This window comes from Macrobrachium rosenbergii, chromosome 44 (assembly GCF_040412425.1).
Source record: "Macrobrachium rosenbergii isolate ZJJX-2024 chromosome 44, ASM4041242v1, whole genome shotgun sequence".
Taxonomy (NCBI): domain Eukaryota; kingdom Metazoa; phylum Arthropoda; class Malacostraca; order Decapoda; family Palaemonidae; genus Macrobrachium; species Macrobrachium rosenbergii.
The window spans coordinates 24,748,004-24,769,492 of NC_089784.1; the positions used below are offsets into that span (position 1 = coordinate 24,748,004).

The 21,489-nt window shown below is 39.6% G+C and overlaps 2 protein-coding genes across 3 annotated transcripts in view; both read left to right on the forward strand.

Annotated features, from left to right (window-relative positions):
- LOC136829434 (lysosomal alpha-mannosidase-like) overlaps nucleotides 1-1,092 on the forward strand; it is a 48,369-nt gene extending 47,277 nt beyond the window's left edge. For both annotated transcript variants that reach the window (XM_067088055.1, XM_067088056.1), the window contains exons 20-21: nucleotides 210-359; nucleotides 606-1,092. In XM_067088055.1, coding sequence (XP_066944156.1) covers nucleotides 210-359; nucleotides 606-848 — 393 coding nt within the window. In that variant the 3' untranslated portion in view covers nucleotides 849-1,092. The remainder of the gene's footprint in view (nucleotides 1-209; nucleotides 360-605) is intronic.
- Nucleotides 1,093-15,326: 14,234 nt separating this feature from the next.
- LOC136829435 (nucleolar complex protein 4 homolog) overlaps nucleotides 15,327-21,489 on the forward strand; it is a 42,062-nt gene continuing 35,899 nt past the window's right edge. Inside the window, exon 1 of the mRNA XM_067088057.1 lies at nucleotides 15,327-15,462. The gene's annotated coding sequence lies outside the window, so the exon portion shown is untranslated. The remainder of the gene's footprint in view (nucleotides 15,463-21,489) is intronic.

The following is a 21,489-nucleotide window of genomic DNA, read 5'->3' on the forward strand; positions in this document are numbered from 1 at the left end:
TGTTTGTAAAGGTGAATGGCTGGCTAATGAAGATTAAAATTAGGCATATAGTTTATAAAGGTAATACTATTCACACACAAGAAATGTAACTAGACTTGACTGCTTCATCTACCTAATAAAAACTGCAGCTCACATGAGAGGACACAGATTGTAAGGGTCTGTTTTCATCAGCATATTTATTTCCATGAAACTGGATGTTTTGTTTTCAGTGGTCAGGTTTACAGCAACCATTACCTTTGAATGTTCACCTGCTGACCCTGGAACCTTGGCTGAATGGTACACTCCTCTTACGACTTGAACACATGTATGAATTAGAAGAGAGCAACCCTCATAGCAATCCTGCCACTGTCAATCTTCAGGTAAGGTTTCCTACCTCTTTCATGAGGGTCATTTATCTGTTGCTTCTGATAAGCAGTAAACTTATCATGTCAATTTTTTTTTCTATATTCCTAAACCATGTTCTCAGTCTTTAATTGCCTATTGTTTTTCAGTTCTTGAATTTTTTCATACTTCATTATGATTTCTATTGACTTTCTGAAATGTTCAGTGATGGTTCTTATATGATTTATGAACTTTCACTCTAATTTCATGTTTCTTTCCATCAGAACATGTTTTCATCCTTGGAAGTTATATCAGCTGAAGAGATGAATCTGGCTGCCAATCAACTCAAGAAAGATAAAAAACAATACCACTGGGATGTGGGAACTTCTCATCATTCTACCAATGACATTGACAGTCTTACCGGACGTGGAGATGCTGTTGATAATGAATTTACCATTACTCTGCAGCCAATGGAGATTAGAACCTTTGTTCTCACAGTTGAAAAAAAGTCAACTTTGCTCCATTAGTAGTAACAGATTTGATAATGCAGGGATAATTAGTTGTTATTGCCAATATATTAATTATTCACCTGCCACTGAATACCTGGAGTTATTGTTTTATTTTCTTGATTTTTTTTCTTGTTACAAAACTGTTGGAGAAGGGTAAACTTAAAAATTATCTTATTTTCTTTTCTTTTAAGCTGCACAGCTCACTTTGGGTTTTAATGACTGCACTTTTTTATAATGCATATCAATAAAATTACACTTTTTATGGGGTTGTTTCATACTCCTCGCAGTCATCTGATTTTTTTAATTTTCAACCCACGAATATAGAATAATACATTACAATATTACTATTACAGTATGTTTCTGGACTACAAATCAGCTGTTATGTAATGTAGAAACACAGCCAAAAATGTATTCTAGTGTTCCTTTAAATGCATTACAAGACAATAGCTTTACCCTGTCCTTTTCACTTAATACCCTCCACAAGATTTGACATCTATGACACAATAACAGAGGTGCCTATGCCTATGATGGATTCTGATTGCCTGAAATTGATTAAGCCTGCATTATCTTACTTTCATCCCTAAATGGTGCAAGATATAGTTATATATTTACAACTTACCGTTTTGTTGTTTTATATCATGTATCACAGGGGAAGTATTTATTTTATTTCTGCTTCCCCAGTAAGAACATGATTAAATCATAATTTATATCTTTGCTCAAGGGGAACTATATAAAATAACTAGTACAACAAACCAAAGGTGTAACAAAAATTAAATAAAAAAAATACTGGAATTATAGATTTGAATGTCAAATCTGTAAATCATTTAACATGTTCCTTCACATAAAGTACAGTTTTTACACATCAAGTAGCTCTTCAATACCTGACAAATGTTATATTATGACTCATGGTTAATTATTCCTCTTACAAAAAGTGTATATCCTAGAATATTCCTTATGGTTGATTCTCTGAGCAATCAAAATTTTTGTCACTAAAAGAGTAAAAGGACTAACATTACAGATGAAAATGGAAGAAGAGAGACTTCAAGGAATAAAATAAAATTTTTTTGTTTGAATTTCTTTGCATACACAGCAACACGGTTTTCGGGCCTCAACATTAACTTCTACAATGCCCTTGCAATTCCTACAGTACATAAAATTTTGTCTTCAGCAACTTACATTTTCAGAGAACACTAGATACTGATAAACATTCTAAATGGAAATAGATAATTTAATATGTATACTGTCCAAATTGTAAACTTAAACTTCTGAAACCATAGTTCTTTGGAAATCAAATGCTGTACACTTCAGTAACCATATCTTGTATTTTTCATTAATTTTTTTATGACAACTGAAACATGACATTTTTATGATAAAATGATGTTTCATTATACTTACCAAAACACTGTAAAAGCTTTTATCTCTTTAAAATCGACACGTCCGAGATATAAATTTTCAAACTTTGTTTGGAACGCTGATACAATTAGCTGGAGACCCAACCCCACCGGATGCCGGTGGGGTAGCGTGGCAGGAGACATACCCATAAACCAGGTCAGTTTCATTCTCGGTATACACAATTAGTGAAAACCTGAGATAACGCCTCCCCTGCGGGAGGAGGAGGTTTTGATAGTTACAGTGTTTTGGTAAGTATAATGAAACATCATTTTATCATAAAATGTCATTTTCATTATAATGACTTACCAAACACTGTAAAAGCTGATTCCACATTTAAGGTGGAAGGGCAGGGGATGAGATACCAGTTATTGAAAGGTTACACACAAAAAAAAAAAAAAAAAAAGAAAGGAACAAACTCTAACCATGGGTATCTTAAGGATCCATACCAACAAAAGGGCAGGAGTCACCTACCTGGTAGATGGGCTTTTGCAGGAGGTACTGCTGCTGGTTGAAGCTCCATTACCTGCAGAGGCCTTGGGCGTAAGCACTGTTAGCCACTCTGCTCCATAACAACCCAAGCAGTCAGGGAAGTACACCGCTGACTGAGACAAGGGGTGACTTCCTTTGCTCTTGCCCTGAGCAATTGGAAAGCAACCAGACTGAAAAAACGGGTCTCACCGCCTAACCTAAAAATAGTTAAATACATCCCCTTCCCTATACCCCTCATAGCTCAACTAGAATGGAGGGTACTCCAGGTGAACTGAGCACCCCCGGCTTCCCATTAACTCAACAACCATAAAACCACAGGGGAAGGGAAAGATAAGGAACCTACCCCTAGTGTGTTCCCCTAAAACCAAGCCTGCTACCGACACGGGACCTAACGCAAACAGGTCCTGATACGCAACTTCAACCTCCCTAAGGTAGTGAGACGAACACCGACTTCCGACCTCCAGAAGGTGCTCTGTGTGATCTGCAAAAAGTGACTTACTATGACGAAAGGCCACTGAAGTTGCTATTGAGCGCACTTCCGGAATGTGAGACTTGACTAGGCGTACGCCCTCTTTGTTGATGTGCCTGTGCGCCTCTAAGATGAGTTCCTTGACGAAGAAAGCCAGGGCATTCTTGGATAAAGGTCTGCTGGATCTTTCACTGAACACCACAGGTTAGAGGAACGCCCTCTGATGCTGGCCGTCCTGGTCAAGTAAGTTTTGATAGCTCTAACGGGCACAAAGAAGCCTCCAATTCTTGAGGGCCAGCCACTTCGAGAGGTTCTGAATGTTAAGGACTGAGGCCACGGGTTGGAAGGAGACTCATTCTTGGCTAGAAAATTCAAGGTGAACGAGCAAACAGCATTACCTTGTGAAAACCCACTTCTTGTCAATGGCTTGTATTTCACTAACCTCTTTTGCTGTTGCAAAGTAACCAGAAAAAGGGATTTCTTAGTGAGGTCTCTAAGAGAAAGACCTTCTAAAGGTTCATTACCTTGGAGACATTAACCACCTCAAAACTACATCTAAATTCCAGGCAAGGGGCAGGTTTTGGGGCCTTAGCTGTGTCTAAGGACTTGAGGAGGTCTGACAAGGCTCGGTTATTTGATAGGTCTAACCCTATGGTAGAAGACGGAGGACAGCATAGCTCTGTAGCCCTTGATGGTTGATGGCATCAATTTTCTTGAATCCTCAAGTAAATGAAAAATCGGCAAGTTGAGTTATAGACGCGAAGAAGAGGAGATACTATTTTTTCTACACCAATTCCTGAAGACTGTCCACTTGGATTGGTATAATTTGCTCGAGGAGTCCCTTCTGCACCTCGCACAGCCTCTGCAGCCTTTCTTGAAAAACCCGCGCTCTGATGAGCTTCCTGACAGTCTGAAGCCTGTCAGAGCGAGAGGACAATCCCTGGTGGAACTTCATTAGGTGGGGTTGTCTGAGAAGCGACTTCTTTTGAGGGAGAAGTCTCGGGAAGTCTATCAGGAGATCTAGCAGGTCCGGGAACCACTCCTTCCTTGGCCAGAACGGGCAATGAGGATCAGCTCGACCTGCTGATGGAATTTCACTTTGTTTATCACCTGCCTGATGAGCCCGAAAGGAGGGAAGGCATAGGCAAACAGGTTCGTCCAGTCTAGGAGCATGGCATCCACCAAGTGAGTCAGTGGGTCTGGAACTGGTGAGCAGAACACTGGGAGACGATGGTTCTTGAGGTAGCGAAGAGATCTATTATGGGAGTGCCCCACAGATTCCACAGATCTAGGCACACTTGTGGGTGCAGGGTCCACTCCGTAGGGAGAGTCTGGTTCCGACGGCTGAGTTGGTCAGCCAGGACGCCTCAGTTTTCCTGCACAAACCCGAGGGAACAGGGCCACCCTGTTGCTGTCCGCCCAGAAGAAGGTCCCCCAGCTTTGAACAGGGCGAAGGAATGGGTACCTCCCTGTTTCCGGATGTAGGCTAGAGCCGGCGAGTTGTCGGCGTGAACAGCTACTGCTTGGCCTGAGACGTGGCCTCGAAAATTCCTGGAGAGCAAGGTGAATGGCCAACAGTTCCTTTGACATTGATGTGGAGCTTCTTCTGTTCGTCCGACCAAACTCCTGACGTCCTGAGGTTGGCTAGATGTGCTCCTACCCAACATTGGACGTGTCTGAGAACATCTGCAGGGATGGTTGTCTTGGGAGGAGATCTAGACCCTCCGAAGCCTTTCCGCGACCTACACCAGAAAAGATGCCCCTTGACGTCATGGGGAATGTTGAAGACCGTGGAGTCCGCTTGGGTCCTTCTGTCCCAAGAGTCCCTGAGGAAAAACTGTAAGGGTCTCATGCAGATGGCCTAACCTTACAAATTGCTCCGCTGACGACAGAGTTCCCAGGAGAGCCATCCACTGACGGGCGGAGCAACTGCCCAGGAGAAGAAACTTCACTGTCTGAAGGCAGGAGGAGACCCTTTGGGAGACAGAAAAGCCTGAAAAGCTTTGTCCAGAGTCATCCCCAAATAAAGAATCCTCTGTGAAGGAACTAAGCTCGACTTTTCCGTGTTTATCAGAATCCCTAAGTCCCAAGCTAACCTTTAGGTTCTGTGAAGGTCCTCCATGCAGCGGTCCCTTGATGATGAACGGAGTAGCCAGTCGCATGCAGGTACAAGGAGATCCGAACTCCCTCCAGGTGGAGCCAATGACCTATCATCCTGAAAATCCTGGTGAACACTTGTGGGCTGTCGACAGGCCAAGCAGAGGGCCCGGAACTGGTAAACTCTGTCCTGAAAACAAAGCCAAGAAACCACCTGGAGTCCTGATGTACTGGAATGTGGAAGTAGGCGTCTTCCACGCCGAGGGTCACCATCCAATCCCCCCCGAAGTTAGTGCCTGAAGAACTGAGCTCTTCATTTCCATGGAGAACTTTGTTTTCACTAAGTACATATTGAGAGCACTTACGCCGAGAACTGGCCTCCAACCCCTGATGACTTGGGGACTACAAACAGGCGGTTGTAGAAACCTGGGGTTGACACGCCCTGCACTACTGATGACCGCTTCCCTAAGAGAGACCGGACTTCTGTCTCTAGGGGTCAAAAACTTGACTGAGCCTCTTGAGTATGCTGTCAAGAAATGGGGAGAATTGGAGAGAGAGGAGGTTGGCTAACGGCAGACGGTAGCCTAGCTGGAGCACTTGCACCACCCACTGATCTGCACCTCTGTCTCCATTCCTCCCAAAAGAGGCTGAGTCTGGCCCCCACCGGCGCATGGAGGACAGGGATCCTACTTACTGGTATGACGACCTTGTGGCTTTGAGGAGAACTTGGTGACCCTGGAGTTGTAAAGGGACCTTGAGGGTTTGGACCTGGAGTTACTAAACGGATGCCTGTTAAGAGGAGATACCGGCTTGGTCAAAGGAGCGGGAGCAGGCCTCGGTCTGGTGGAAGACATAGACAGGATGTGTGACGACCCCGCTTATCCATGGCTGACAGGACGTCTTTCACTACTGCTTCTGGGAAGAGGCCCTCCTTGTCAAAGGGTGCGAACATCAAAGCTCTGACATCTGAAGAAGTAACAGCCTTAGACAAGAACGAGCACCAAGTTTCCCTTTCTTCAGAGTGGCCATGGCTTTTCTGGGAGGAAATTTCGCTGCCGTTCATGGATAGCGATATCGGGTGCAGGAAAGGAACCCCGTGATTTTTCCAAGACGTCTTCCAAGTAGATTAGCCTGCTCCACCTGTTTGAAAAACAGCTCCCATTGACCAATCGATAAAGCTGACAATCTCTAGGAGCTTGAAGAGGTTCCTGGAAAAATGTTCTACATCTAGGGCAGAAAAGAAGGTCTTGGCTGCCTCGAATGAAATCGCCTTGAGGGGTCCAAGGGGAGCCAAGTCCCCTGTGCTGAAATTTGGATCCCAGTGAAGGAGAAGCTCCTGTGTTGTAATAATTTTGCCTCCTTTTCGACAGCTTTGAAGGAGGGCACGCAAAACGCACTTACCCGAGGACCTCTTAGCTTCCAACCACGCCTCTACCTCTTTTTAATGCTTTCTTGGAGGCGGAGAGTACCAACTTGGGAAGTGAAGTGGCAGGACCTTGTTTCTCCCAGACGCAACGAAGAAGTCGGAGAAGAGGGGCTGTCGGCTGAAAATGTTATGGGTACGACTTGGAGCAGAAAGCTGAGTAGAGAAACGTAATGAAGAAGGCCCCGATTCACCTGGGCCTTCCTCTTCACCAGAAAGAATCGGTTCCGTGCCCAGACCGTCCCAGGAGTTGAGGAGGGACGACTTCTATCCTCGGGAATACCAAGGACTCATGGACTACCCTTTCTAGCTTCCTTCCAACAGAATAGACTCCTGGGAGGGCGAGGATGTAGCCAAAGGCGAGACACTGTGGTGCAGGAGGAGGAGTAAGAGGGCCGGGCACTTAGCGGAACTTCCTGGAGAGGGCTAGGCCTCTGACTGCACTTAGGGACCTGGGAGGAAGCGCCTGAAATGTATCTTCTTGATCGGATCCCTCACGCTGAGCAACCAGGTATAGGGCTGGTTGTCCTTTCCCAAAGAGTTTAGTAACCCTAGGGCAGGAATTATCCAAGAATGCCTCTTTATCAGCCGAGAGGTCTGATCCCACTTAACCTATGACGAGGAGGGGGATCTTGAAGAGCTGGAATATGAAGAGACTGAAGATGAACTGCTGCTACTCACCTGAAGAGCTTTAACCTTTAGGTAGTGCCGCTCGATCATGCATCGCCTTGATGAAGTTTCTGGGGACACCATCCTGCGATGTCGGCGATGGCGAGAAGATTGATGCGCCAATGGATCACTTTCACGCCTCCCTGAAGCTTTTCAACGCTCAAGGCGAAGTCAAGCTTACTACTCGCCACCAGGACTAAGGCTTTCCTGTGTTTTAGAGGACGAGCCTGCTCGTAAGCAATAATTTGACCTTTCAGCCAGCGCGGACTGTCTTCAGCCTCAGAAGGCAACAGCGACAGTTGCCTTTGCTCAAAAGATTCAGAAAAACGAGCAGACTCGCCTGAAACGCGATCCCGAACAACCACATTGTTATCACTAACACCAACACTGACATTTCTATCACCGACGCTAACGCTTTACTACGGTGCTAACGCACTAAACTTAAGACCGACTCCATGAAACAACCCCATTTGCGCTTTTATTTGATTTCTGAAAAGAACGACTTGATTTATCAGCCTCGAGGCTGGGCTTGGCTTTAGGGAAAACATACTGGGAAGCTGGTGAAGAAGAGGGGGAATATGAGAGGGGAAAGAGCAGCGGTAGAGGAGGGGGTAGGAGAGGAGGAAGGAACAGCCGGTAGAGGAGGTGACGCTTCAATGCCACCACCGAAGAAGATGATAGCCTAGCTTCCTTACGCTTTAAAGGCTTTCCTATCCCTATCCCTAACCAGCTTTATCTGATGGGAACTGTATGTTTGCCAAAACTCCTGACTCCATTCCATACATTCACTGCATGTGTTCTCCTGGGAACACTCTGACCCCTACATGCTGTACACAAAGAATGGCGATCGTTTAAGTTTAACTAGTTTTGGAGCACAAATTTCTCATAAAAACTCTGATCCCCAGAAGCTTGAATCCGACATAGCTACGAAATCCCAGAGCTAGGCTAGCTAGATAAATAAACAGGCAATTGAGTACTTCACCAAGGAGAGACGCCACAACCAAGTGCGAGCAGACAAAGGAACCCAAACAGTATGAGGGCAGACGGACGCTACGAGATGCGTTCCAATACGTCCGAGAATGAAACTGACCTGGGTTTATGGGTATGTCTCCTGCCACGCTACCCCACCGGCATCCGGTGGGTTGGGTCTCCCGCCAATTGTATCAGCTGCCCAAACAAAGTTTGAAAATTTATATCTCGGACGTGTCGATTTTAAAGAGATAAAAGCTTTTACAGTGTTTTGGTAAGTCATTATAATGAAAAGTAAACCTTTTATTGCCTGCAAAGGGCTCAGTAAACATGCACACCTGAATAATATTCTGTAAGAACCCATATATTTACTAATTTTCAGGTAAAACTAGTTAAAGTACACAGATTTCCTAACAATGTCATTTTCTTACCTGCACTTACAAATGCTGTATGGCTAAAATGCAAGTGTTTAAACTGCAAATATTTTTTTTCAAGAAATCACAATGATCACTTAATATATATTACCTGTATCTGTAACGACAAAATGAAAAAAAATATAATCTTCTGTCATTTCCATGCTAGTTATGCATGTGCCAACCTATTATATGAGGCAGAAGTTCTTTTCTCTCTCTTGGTATGAAGTGTCTTGGTATTTTTAAAGACATGTGAATAAACTAATTGAAAGTAATGGATTTGTATCGATTAAAAATTATATATCTCCCACACTCCAGGCTATATTATGCCCCAATTCCTCCTCCATAATTTGTGATTTCTGTATTAAGGGTCAGTGATACAGTTTATAATATAAATTATTGGTTAAGTCTTCATCATGACATACTTATTTTAATTACATAACTACTTTGGCAAGTGCAGGATAGAACATTAACCTCATAACTCTTCCAAAATTTTATTTTGGCAAAGTACAGAGGCTTTTGCTGGAAAATATAATTCTTGGGCTAACAACATCAAGAAGAAAAAAGTAGGTCCGAAACAACTGTACAGATCCCAGAAGGTATAAATCATAATCAGAAAAAGGACAATTATTCATACACTGGAAATATTTACATATAATTTATATCACTCCATAAAAAGTTATTTACATGAAGGAATAATACCTGTCATCTAGACAATATCCTATCATATCTGAATCATTTATTCAAAACTGACAAAAGTGCAGGCTCATGAATCGATACAAAAACTCAAGGTACACTATGTAGAATATGGTTTAAAATTTACAGTACAGTATTAACATTACCGCTAAGGCATCATTTCTGATGGACCTTAAAGTAGCTAATACCTAAAATATGCTGAATTTATATTTGTTAAGACTGAAATGAAGTCCTGCAGAAACATTAAAACTATAATCTTTATACTCAACAATACACCCATGCATCTTGACAGTGGTATCTACCTCGTCTAGCGCCTCACGGCAGCTTTAGCAGCTTTCCTCTTGGCACGCCTAATAAACGGCGCTCACGTTCAAATTCTTTCATTCTCAAGACATAACTGAAATCAGAAATATATACAGAGTAACAGATATAAAAATGTCTGATTTTTTATCAAGCTATGATCCTTAAATACCAAAGGACTTTAATGCAAGAAAAATGGAAAACAAGTGGTAAGGTAAAGAGGGATCAGCCATGCAACACTGTCCTCTACAGATTTTCACAATAGTCACTGCCTGACTGCACTGATTTTAATGTAAAAATAACAAAACAGAATACTATGAGGGAACCAAAGATGATAAGGTTATGTATAATAGTTTCAATCTCTTTGGTGCCAAATTACTGTATTATCAAGATTTCACTTTGATTACTTCATGGGTATAAAGTTGTAAAAAAGTTTACGTTTTACATTGTGAATACATATGAGAGGGAGAGAGAGAGAGAGACTAAAATTTTTGATGCTGTTGATAAGTTTAGCCAAAATAAAATTTCAAGCAAAGCTTTCATAATAAGGCACTGATAAAACCTTTCAAGAATTTTAGCAAATTTTGTTAAATCATAATTTTGAGAAATGCTGAAATCAATGCTAATTAAAACAATTCTACAACTGTTATATGAATCTAAGTATATAATACCTGATCGTGACTATCAAAAGCACTTGCAACAAGCAATATTTTTATAATTGGGTTTGCACTATAATTTCCTGTATCCAACTTTACATGACTAATGCCACAATAATTTATTTCTAAAAAATTCTGAGCACTTGTGAATGACCCATAAAGGATTTCTATGATGAGAACTATCCGAAACCTAGTTTTTCATTTTCATAAACAAATAAGAGTAAAGCATTCATTCAGAAATCTTTGTGTGCTGTATGAAGCTTCCTATCAAATTAGAGCAATGTACTATTGCACTTAAAAGTGTGTCAATAGTAACTACTTGAACTAAAACTGTACTTACTCATCATACTCGCAATTGAGGTATTCGTGTTTTTCATGAGCGCATTTATAGGCAAGAGGCCAAACTTTTTGTCGACAAGCCATATGCTTTATGAGGAGGTGTGTACACAATCTCTATTTTCTAAAGGTATTTTGGCAGAGTCCATCTCCTCCACAGTTGCAACCATGGCTGAAAAGAAAAGTAAAGTTGTAATAAAATTCCAGCAGTTCACAGCATGGTAACCATATGCGCTGTATCCATCTTGTAAGAAAAGATGGCCAATTAAAAATTTACCACGAAGAATACCTTTTCCCATGGAAGTGAGAAATGCCCTCACTTAGAGCATATACCCATAAATCCCTCACACATTAACTATACAGCTTTAGTTTGCTATAGTCATCAACAACTACTTCAATTCTTTATTTCTTCAACATTACCCTTTTGCTTGTGTGTGTTTTTTTTATGGAATTTGAGAGCATGCTTTAAGCACACCAAATATGGTGGAGCAGGTCTTCACTGACATGAAATACAGTATCCTAGTCTGCATTTTTCTATTCCAGCCTAGTCTTTGAATTATATTCATGATACTCTGTACATTGCTTTGTATTCAACAACACTTACAAACATCTTGCTTCTGCTGAAGTAGCTCTAGGCCATGGTGTAAATTTTAATAAATAGAGGACTGTATCTTATAAGAGAAATTTACTGCTTTTGAAATATTCAAGTTTGTATCGTAAACATTCGTGAGAAAGTCTGTATCATGTGTAACACTCTTGAGAAAGTTTGTATCGTGTGCAACACTCATGAGAAAATTTAAATACTGTATATTTAAAATTCAGTACAGCAAACTCCTAAGCCCTACCTAAGATAGTGACAGCATCCTTGGCCCCTACAATAATCATATTCTACAGATTACACATATATAGTTAAATGAGTTATGTCGAATTTGAGACCTTTTTCCTAGGCCAAACCTTCTGAAATAAGTAATGACCATGATATGCTGTGGTTACTTTTGAAAAAATGTGTCATTACTGTACTATATTTCTACTGATGCTACTTTTGAATATTGCCCTCTTCCCATCTATACCAATGGGTTCTCTTTGTTTGAATATGCCGTGAAGATATATGACTGCAAAGTTGGGCATGAAAAGTAATATGTCCCATATTCAGGCAGGAATACACCTTTCTAATTACTATGTGATACTGTTCAGTCCTTCAAGTGTGCATAGCACTGACTGGCATGTGCAAATATTTCATTTATGAGAAAACTAACCAATATGGATAGACAATTCCTCTTTTTTTTTAATTAATACAGGCTAGCACTGTTGTAACTACCCTTGCTAGCCTTAGCACAATGCTAAGAAGAAAAATAAAAAAAAAGGTATTTTTTTTCTATTTTCATAATGGTTCTCAAGAACAGAATTTTTTTATGCTTTCTTAGGTGTCCTTGAAAAGCTCCGAAGAAAATCATACTAAAACTATCACAACTGGGCTGACTGAAAGTCCAGGATGTATAAAACTATTATAGAAAATACCAACAAAATTTCCATAACACAGGGTAGGTGAAACCCATCCCGACCAGATCAGGGCATACACTTGCCCTATGTAAGATTAGTTCACTGAAGCTTTGGGCATGATGTAAAAGTTTTTGGCAACTTTGAGCAAAAATGAGATTATGCCTGAACCTTAGTCTGCAGTTGCTATGCTCACAAACCTACTAAAACTTAAAACTTAAAACTATTACCACACCCTTCTAAGTTCAGCAACTTCCAATTTACGTGCAAATGGGCGCCATGTTTAACAGAAGTTACCACAGCCCATTGGAGATGAACGAAACATACTCACACGGCGAGAGAAAATACCATAAACATAAACAAAAACATGGACAAAAGGTGGAAAATACTCCAGCTGGCGACCAACAAACCAGATTGCAGTGGTAGTTTCAAGTTTTACCCTTCTGGTACAAAGATAGTTCAAGTCTTTCTTTTACACTTTGATATCCATGCCTGTGGGGATAAGCAGATGATAATGGCTCATGTGCAGTTCATGCAAGTGGGCCTGAAATTAGAATATAAATTTACCATTAAAATATAAATTTACTCCATAAAAGAAGTAAAAGTTGCATTTAATTCACTTTCTGAATAGCCTAGTGCCTCCAACCTTAGCCAGTATTCCGTGAATACAAAAGTAATTAGGAGCCGTATGTTCAAGAAGGATTGGCTAAGGAAATCTATTATAAAAACAGAATTATACTAACCTAAAAACCCTAACCTAACCTAACCTAGTAAGCAGTGTTACTTAGCTGGGGTGACAGAACCTCCCAGTAGAGGAAACCTGTTTACCGAAAGTTCCCTAGGCTATAACAGTGACGCATGCACGATAGTATTCCAGGATGGCCAGCATACAAAACATAATTAGTTCTGAGGTTAATTATAAGTTAATTGCAGTCAATCGAGAAAAAATAACGATAAATTCTTGATAAGCAACCAAGATACTATAGGAAAAGTCAATTTTAAAGGAAATACCTGATGCAGAGCTAAGTAATTAATTGTACCCACTTTGTAGGCTAGGTTGAACTGCAGGGGCTGGTTTACGCCAAGAACACTGGCAGCCTAGTTAACTAGATTATGCTAGCTTAGCCTAGAGCCTATAGACCAGGAACTTGGAAGACTAACCTAGAACAATATTAAGCTCTTGGAATAGTAAGTGAGACATTTTTACTAGCCTAGGGTATTCGTAGGACTCTGCAGCAGCTCACTCACGATAATCCACTTACTTCTCTCTTTTCTACCTTCCGGGAACCCATACAGAGATCAAATGTCGGACCCTTCGTAATCGGGGGGTAACAGTCGGATCAGTAAGGTAATGTGACAAAGCTGTAATATAATAGTTGCGGAATTGTTAAATTTAGCAACTTGTCGGCCTCTTCCCAGCTGATTTCCGTCGACAGACCAAGCCCGGGCGAACTGTTTTCGTCAAAATTATATGAAAAATTTGTTGTGTCCCATCAAACTAAAGACAATCAAGAGAGTTTCAGATGCAAACCTTAAGCTACAGTCTGGGATTAATCAGATATCTTTAAGGGGTCTCTGTTCTAGTCCGCTCACTATGGCAGCATAAGAAAATGTGACAACAACTCTGTTCAGAAAATTTAAAAGCAAGGAAAGGCTTTCATGCATTGAATTTATGGACTTTCACGTGAAAAATAGAAGGCAGAAGTTCAGTGCCAAGAGCTTTCACGTTATTCACACAATGTGCCCTTTATCTATTTTACATAGATCACATGTTTCATAGTCCAATTTTATCTGTTAATTTCCTAAACTTCAACACATCTAACTCCACAGATACCCCTAGGCAGTCCATTTAACAACCTTTCTTTTTAGTTTTCATTCAAGAATCGTACTTCATTTAAAAAAAAAAAGTGAGCAAAACCATTCCTTCTACAGATAGAATTTGGTTACCAAGATATCCTTCTTTTCATCAAATCTTCCGTAGAGCTCTACTTACCTTCCTTGACTTAACTATTTTATCATTCCTTTTCCCCACCATCTTGTCTTTTATAGCAACGTATCCCAAATCCTTTATGAGTTAAGCACCGTCATTATTCAACTATCCATATCAGCACGCTGTTCTGGTTTCCTGGCTTCCATTTACCATCACATATATATTTTTTGCAATATATAGGCTACTTTCGACTTCCTGGTTTTACAAATACTCAAATTCTTTCGTCAGTCTCTCACAACTGTGTCTTACTGTAACTAGTAATCACTGTAGGCCTAACATCTACGAGCCTCAGTCACCAAAGACATTTACAACCATTTTTCTGTAACGGAAAATTTATATATACGTCTTCTATCTTTTCTTTTCTGTTCCTCCTCATTCTATCGTAAACAAGAACAACAAACAACAACAAGAACAATAGTAAAAATAATAATACAGCAATACCTGGGATTTCACTTTTCCTTTAATTGCACTTTCGAACCAGTTCAGCAAAAATGTTCGGAATTGTCGTTTTTTTTATATTTTTTTCGGCTAATGAAAGCAATGCTGCAATAAAAAATTTAGCGCTGGAAATACTGTAGCGTAAAATAACAACAGATATACTACCTTTTCGAGTATAAACTATCAGTGTCCAGCATCCCAGTACTTTGGAAGGAAAAATTGCAAGAATAATGAAAGAGAATGCTGAAGGCTTATTATAATTCATGGGCACCCTCTTCCTGCCATGGTTTATGGACCTAATTGACTTTACTGATAAAACCTCTACTTATAACAAAATTTTAAAACGATTAGTAATTTAACTTAATGTGAGAAAACCTGAAAGCATTTTGAAACGATAACTTACCATCTGCTGTTCCTGAATAGTGGTAAAAGCTAGAAAAAAATACGTAATCGATCCCTTAATCCGTTTTGTGAACACGAAAATTTTACCTGAAATTATAAAGCTTGAATGGAAGAAAAACGGTAAGATAGAAATAAGGGAAATTTTCCCCATGAAGTAATTATACTGCATATGATGAACTCTCCGGTTGAGAGTTTGTTGCTTGAATGTTTGCTTGAGAATATCAGTAGTTTTCCTAATAGAACGTAAAACAATAAGATATAGAAAAGATACTTAACTATTAGTCCACAACGTGAATACGAAGAATGGCTCCAACGCACGAGGTTTCAATTAAAGAATTTAAAGAGGATAAAGTGAAGAATGCTAATATAATAGTAGATTTCCTTCAACATCTAGAGGTATGAGTTGTAGAAATATATTATTTAGGTTAAGTAAAGTGTTAGTTCTAGCCTAGTCTCGAGAAGTGCTTTGGACCGCTAGGTTAGCTAAGGGCCTAACCTACTAATCTCATCTAGCTTAATTTAAAATATTGCTAAGAACTAGTCATTCCCAAGCCACAGCTTTCTCGTTTGAGAAGGCAATACTAACTATGTAGGGTCGAAAGTCTATGCCAAACAATAGACTTAGACCAGTCTTGGCATTTGGGTCGTTTCCTGGCCGTAAGTCATTTGGGGCCGTAAGCACGTTTACGTGCAAAATGGCTCCGTATTTAGTACCAGCCCTTGGGGATGTACGTAAACATGAAATAATAATGGCAAATACCATAAACATAACATCCTACATTGTTTTGGATGTTACGACGTAAGTGACTTACGGCCGAAATGACCAGGACCGAGTCTTTGCTACTTTAGGCCTAGCCACATTAGGCTAGTTGGTAAAACTTGATGAACAGCTCAGTAGCAATTCGAGATTAGCAAATGCTGGGTAGTTTGCAGAACGACGGAAGCTAAGTCCATTGTCTCCGAAGTTTAGTGTTAACTATGGGATTCCAGGGGGTGGGCTTGGTGCCCTAAGTAAGATTAGGAAGGTAAGGTCTGGTTAAGTCAGACATGAAATTTAGGAATGGTTTGGTTAGTTTACGTCTGAACCTATCCTATCGTTTCTACACTCCCAAATTAATCCTATTTACCCCAACTTAAGTCTAGTATGTTCCCTTAACAAATGGTTCCATAAGAGTGGCAGGCTTAGGCTTGTGTGTGATGTTCCCCCAAACCCAAGGCAAATAAACTAGATGATAAGTAGCCTAAGGATGTTACCTGTTTGAAGTGTGTGATCAGCCAATTGGTTTGCTTCCCAAATCATTTGGTGGAATGTAGGCTATATGTTATGCACTTAATGTAGGCTATGACAAATTGACTGCTTGTCAAAATCTTCAATCATATATTTTCTAACTGCTTATCATGTGGTGTTTCTTTTTTTGTCCACGATTTCTTGTGCAAACAACGTGGATTCCCATAACCATACATTAAGCTATTCTAAGGGGGGAAGTATGCAACATAGACTTCACATAGACTCTGAAAACCAAAATAGAATCAAAATCTTATCTTCCCAGAAACTGGTACAATGACATTTTAAAATATCCAAAACTAAACTAACCTAGCATACCTAACTAACATGGAGTGCAGTGTCCCACTCGACACAAGAATTCATCCCTTGAATCCCCTCTCACTTAGTGAACCTAAATGTATTGCATACCATAACATTTTGAGATTAAAATACATTAGGGACAAATGTCTCCATTCAGAAAAGAAGAAAGAAATACTGTACTTGGAAGTTATGAGATTACCTATGTGTTGATGAAATTATGCAGTAAACAATCAGTTCATTATTATTATTATTATTATTATTATTATTATTATTATTATTATTATTATTATTATTATTGTTATTATTATTATTATTATTATTATTATTATTATTATTATTATTATTATTATTATTATTATTATTATTATTATTATTCTGAAGATGAAACCTGTTCATATGGAACAAGTCCACATTGGCCATTGACTTGAAATTCAAGCTCCAAAGAATATGGTGTTCATTAGGAAGAAGTAAGAGGAGGTAAAGGGAAATACAGAAAGAAGAGATTCTCACTTGTTAAAAAGAAAAAATAAATTAATAAATAGATGAAAATTGATTAAACTGTAAGGAGAATAGTATTAGGGTAGTAATGCATTGCATCTTTGCTTGAACTTCTGAAGTTCCAGTTGCATGACATCCTTTGGGAGTCTGTTCCACAATACAATGGTGTGAGGAATAAAGGGCCTCTGTTCCACAATACAATGGTGTGAGGAATAAAGGGCCTCTGTAAGTTAGAAACTTGACAGTGAGGCACATTTATTGCATATTGGTGCTGCTGTTCAGCAAATCTGGTTGCTCTCAGCAGATAAAGGGGATCAGGGATTAATTGTGAATGTGAAGATCTCTTAAAATACAACTTATGAAAAAGTGACAAACAAGAGACCATCTGTCAGTGGTCCAGGTCATAACTGCTACTATTAGGAAACAGAGACCTACCACTGCAAACCATTCGATCTAAAAGAGATCGATCTCTGGTAGAAGCAGACATCCACACTGCAGAACAGTATTCCAGTAGACGAAGCACAAATGACCTGAAACATGATGTATTAATTTTATCACTGTTGTAAATATATGAAGCCTTACAATGAATACCTAACTTTCTTGCAGCGTTTGCTTTAACTTTCATTAGATGTTTCTCAAAAGTAAGATGTGAGTCAAAACTTATACGTTGAAATAGTTAAAGCTTCAGACTCATTCAGCAAAGCCCATCCACCTAAAGGGGGAGGATGGGGTGGGAAATCTGTAAAAGTGTGCTAATCAATAGCGTTTTAGTTTTACTGGAGTCCAGCCTCATACCCCACTGACTACACCATTCCTTGATCCAGTCCATGTCCATATTGAGGCTGAGGGCAGTTTCATTTCACATAAGTGGAGACTTTACTACACCCACAAGTGTTGCATCATCGGCATACTGAGCAATCTTGTTTTCCAGGCCAACAACCATATTACTTGTATACACCAAAAATAACAGGAGACCATGAACACTAACCTGTGGAACTCCAGACACAATAGTTCTTGGTTCACTGAAGATCCCATCAACAGCAACTCGTTGCTGTCTACCTGTAGGGAAATCTTTGAAGTAATCTTAAAACATCCACCCACCCAAGATTCTGAAGTTTATAAATAAGTGCCTTGTAATTTATTAAATGGAAAGCAGCACTAAACTCTGTTTGAATTACTCTGCACTCAAAACCCTTATCAAGGTTCCCTTGCAAATGGCATGTCAAGTCTAAAAGAGTATTGCAGGTACCTAACTGCTTCCTATATCCATATTGACTACCAGCTAACAATCCTTTAGATTGCACATACTGTACTTACATAGTGGCAAAAAAATAAGTTTTTCAGCAACTTTGGAGAGCAGAGGGAGAATAGAGATTGGCCTGTATTTTCTGCAGTCTGCAGATATGCCACTGTTTGGAACAGGCACTGTATAGCTAAGCTTGCACTCATCTGCAAAGATACTTCATTGGACGACAACACACTAGAACATTTTTAAAAATCAAGGGGAAGAAACCATCAGGTCTTCTCCATCCCAGCTGTCAAGATTACCCAGAATTTTTGTAACATTCCCTGGAGCAAAATGCAAATTTTGTAAGAATAGGTTCAGGATGACAAAAGAGAGCCTCGATGGCCAGGTCGGTAGAGCAGCAGCTTCGGACTTCATAGAGGTCTGTGGCGTGGGTTCAAATCCGCAGCCGACCGGTCAGAGAGGCGGACACTTTGCTATCCGTGTAGACACCCCGGGATTATGTATATAATCAACGGATAGGTTTGCTAAAAGCAAATGGGTGTTACAAAGTAATACACACACAAACAAAGCCACCCCAACATCTTCTAAAAACATAACAGACACCTCACACTTCTCGAACTGTCGACCTAACCGCTCAACTCTCGTCGCTGCTGGGAGAAAGGGTGCTGGTGATTTGGTACGATACATGCACATGCGCTACTGCGGTCTAAGCGATGTCAGGCAGGGCAGCTGATTGAGACTACGGTCTACCCCAAAGCCAATTCAAAGTCCTTCAAAAGAAGGCATCGTGCTTACCCCATACAAAAAATGGGAAAAAGCACGTTAAAAGAAGAAGAAGAAGAAGGCTCAGGATGACAAATATCAGGAAGAGGGTCATCCTCAGTTTATTGCTTAGCTTCGAAAGCTCAATGAAACAGGTCAGCCTTTTCCCTAGGGCCAGTAAACACTCTAACATCATCTGTTAGTAGTGGTGGAATGGAAGACGAGCCTGACCTAAAGATAGATGATGCCAATTCAAGCTTCCTTTTCAAGTAATTATTGTAATTTCTCTCAGCTGTATGGTAAGCACATTGAGACTCAACAAAAATGGTGTAATTTTCATTTTAACATCTTATCTCCATGCATTGAATTTTGTATGTATGTCATGGTAGGCTTGTTTACATATATCATTAAACAATGGTTGGTCATTTGTCCTAAATTTTGAAGACCTTTTTAGGGACATATCTTATTAAAATAGCCATCAGCATTTCGTTTACCTTCTTCTTGGGATCAGGATCTAATATAGCATCTGAAATATAAAGTGCTTGACAAACTTCAATTGGCTCTAGATTTCAGCCAGACCGTTTTTTCAATGGTGGCATTAGGAATATACTGATTGACAGATATGTCCATCTCTGTGGTGCAATGATCAGAAGTGCCTATATATTCACAGACCTTGGACTTCACAATAGTCGGAACATCTGTGAATATGAGGTCTAATCTATTATTATCAGAAATATTTGTGGGTTCCTCAGTTAGCTGGACAAAACCAGAGTATACACAGAACTCAAGAGCAGAACGGCCATGTTGATCTGTGGAATTTGAATTTAGCCACTGTGGTTTTGCATCACAGTCTCCACAAACAACAAATGAAGCTCTTGAATCCTGTGACTGAGCCATACTGATTGTTTCCAAAAGGCAGTCAGATATAGAATTGTTGATTTTGGATTGCAGTAAACAGCAAATACATGAACATTGTAGAACCTACTGAAAATTTTAAAACAAAGAACGCATGGCAACTACACTCCAGATTTTTCTGATGATAAATAGGTCATCTTGACTTAGTGTATACAGCCATACCTTGTGCATGTGGGATGTTATTTTACAATAGATAAAGTCAGGGCCATCAAACCCTGGGATTAAAAACTCAACCTTTGACTTGTTACTACTTTTAAGAGTCTCAGATAAAACATCAAATCGTAGACATGGGTATTTCTCTGGAGATCAAGAAAATTTGACCTTAAGCCTCAAATATTTGAGTAAAGTACTCTGCAATTTTTCATACTGTAATGAGTAACAGGCCCAGGGTTCAGCTCGATGTCTCCTGAAAGAATTGAAATTAACAAAACTATAAAATCAATATCAAAACTAATAAATAGACTCATAACAATAACATTGTAAATATCAACAGAATAATAAACAACAATACCATCATCAACATTATTTACATTATTTACAAAAATTCTGTTAAAAGTATAAATATACATAACCGTATGTAAATGGTATGTAAATGAAAAAAGCACTGAAAGCAACTGGTCAGCAAGGTGGGGCCAGCACACCTTTTAAGGCAAAAGAAATCCGCCAGGGTTGCCACAACAAATGGGGGAGGTCTGTCAGGATAGATTTAGAAATCCATAATCATACATAATATTCATGTACAAGGCCCAGGGACCTTTAAGAGGTACCTTCAGGCCATCAGTTTGGGACTTACTTATTACAATGTTTGTAATTTCTCCAACTTGATTTTACTTTTATTGGTGAGAAATTGTCATAAATGAAACATCATTAAGGGTTAGGTTAGGTTAGGCTTGATAAGCTTGTGTTGAATTCAAATTAAACAATGCCCTAAGAATAGGAGAAATGCTAGCTTAAACTAGTGCTAGCTGCCTTACTTATCAATTAAAAGCTCATATAATAGACCAGGCTATGTTAAGCCACTTTGAATTAAGAATTTTCATATTTTCATTTTTGAATTTAGAATTTTCATATTTTCATATGGAGTGAATTTCAGTAAATAGGCTAGCCAAATGAATGTGTACAACAAATTCATTTGTTAGATATCATAGGTGAAGTTATGTGGTTTAAAGGATTGTCCATGGAGCTGGGGAGCCCCAGTTGTTGTAGGACACTATATCTGAGTGTGGGGTTGGATTACAGTACTGTACTGTATTCCCTTGCTGTGTTTATGGCCATTTGGGTATTTGCTGTAGCTTTTACCTATTCATATTTTTACTCTAAATCCTGTTGTTTTTGTAATGTGCAATGTTTTATTCTAGATATCATTTGGTTAAGCTAGCCTAGGTGCTAGCTATCTTGTTTTTCACTGCAACAT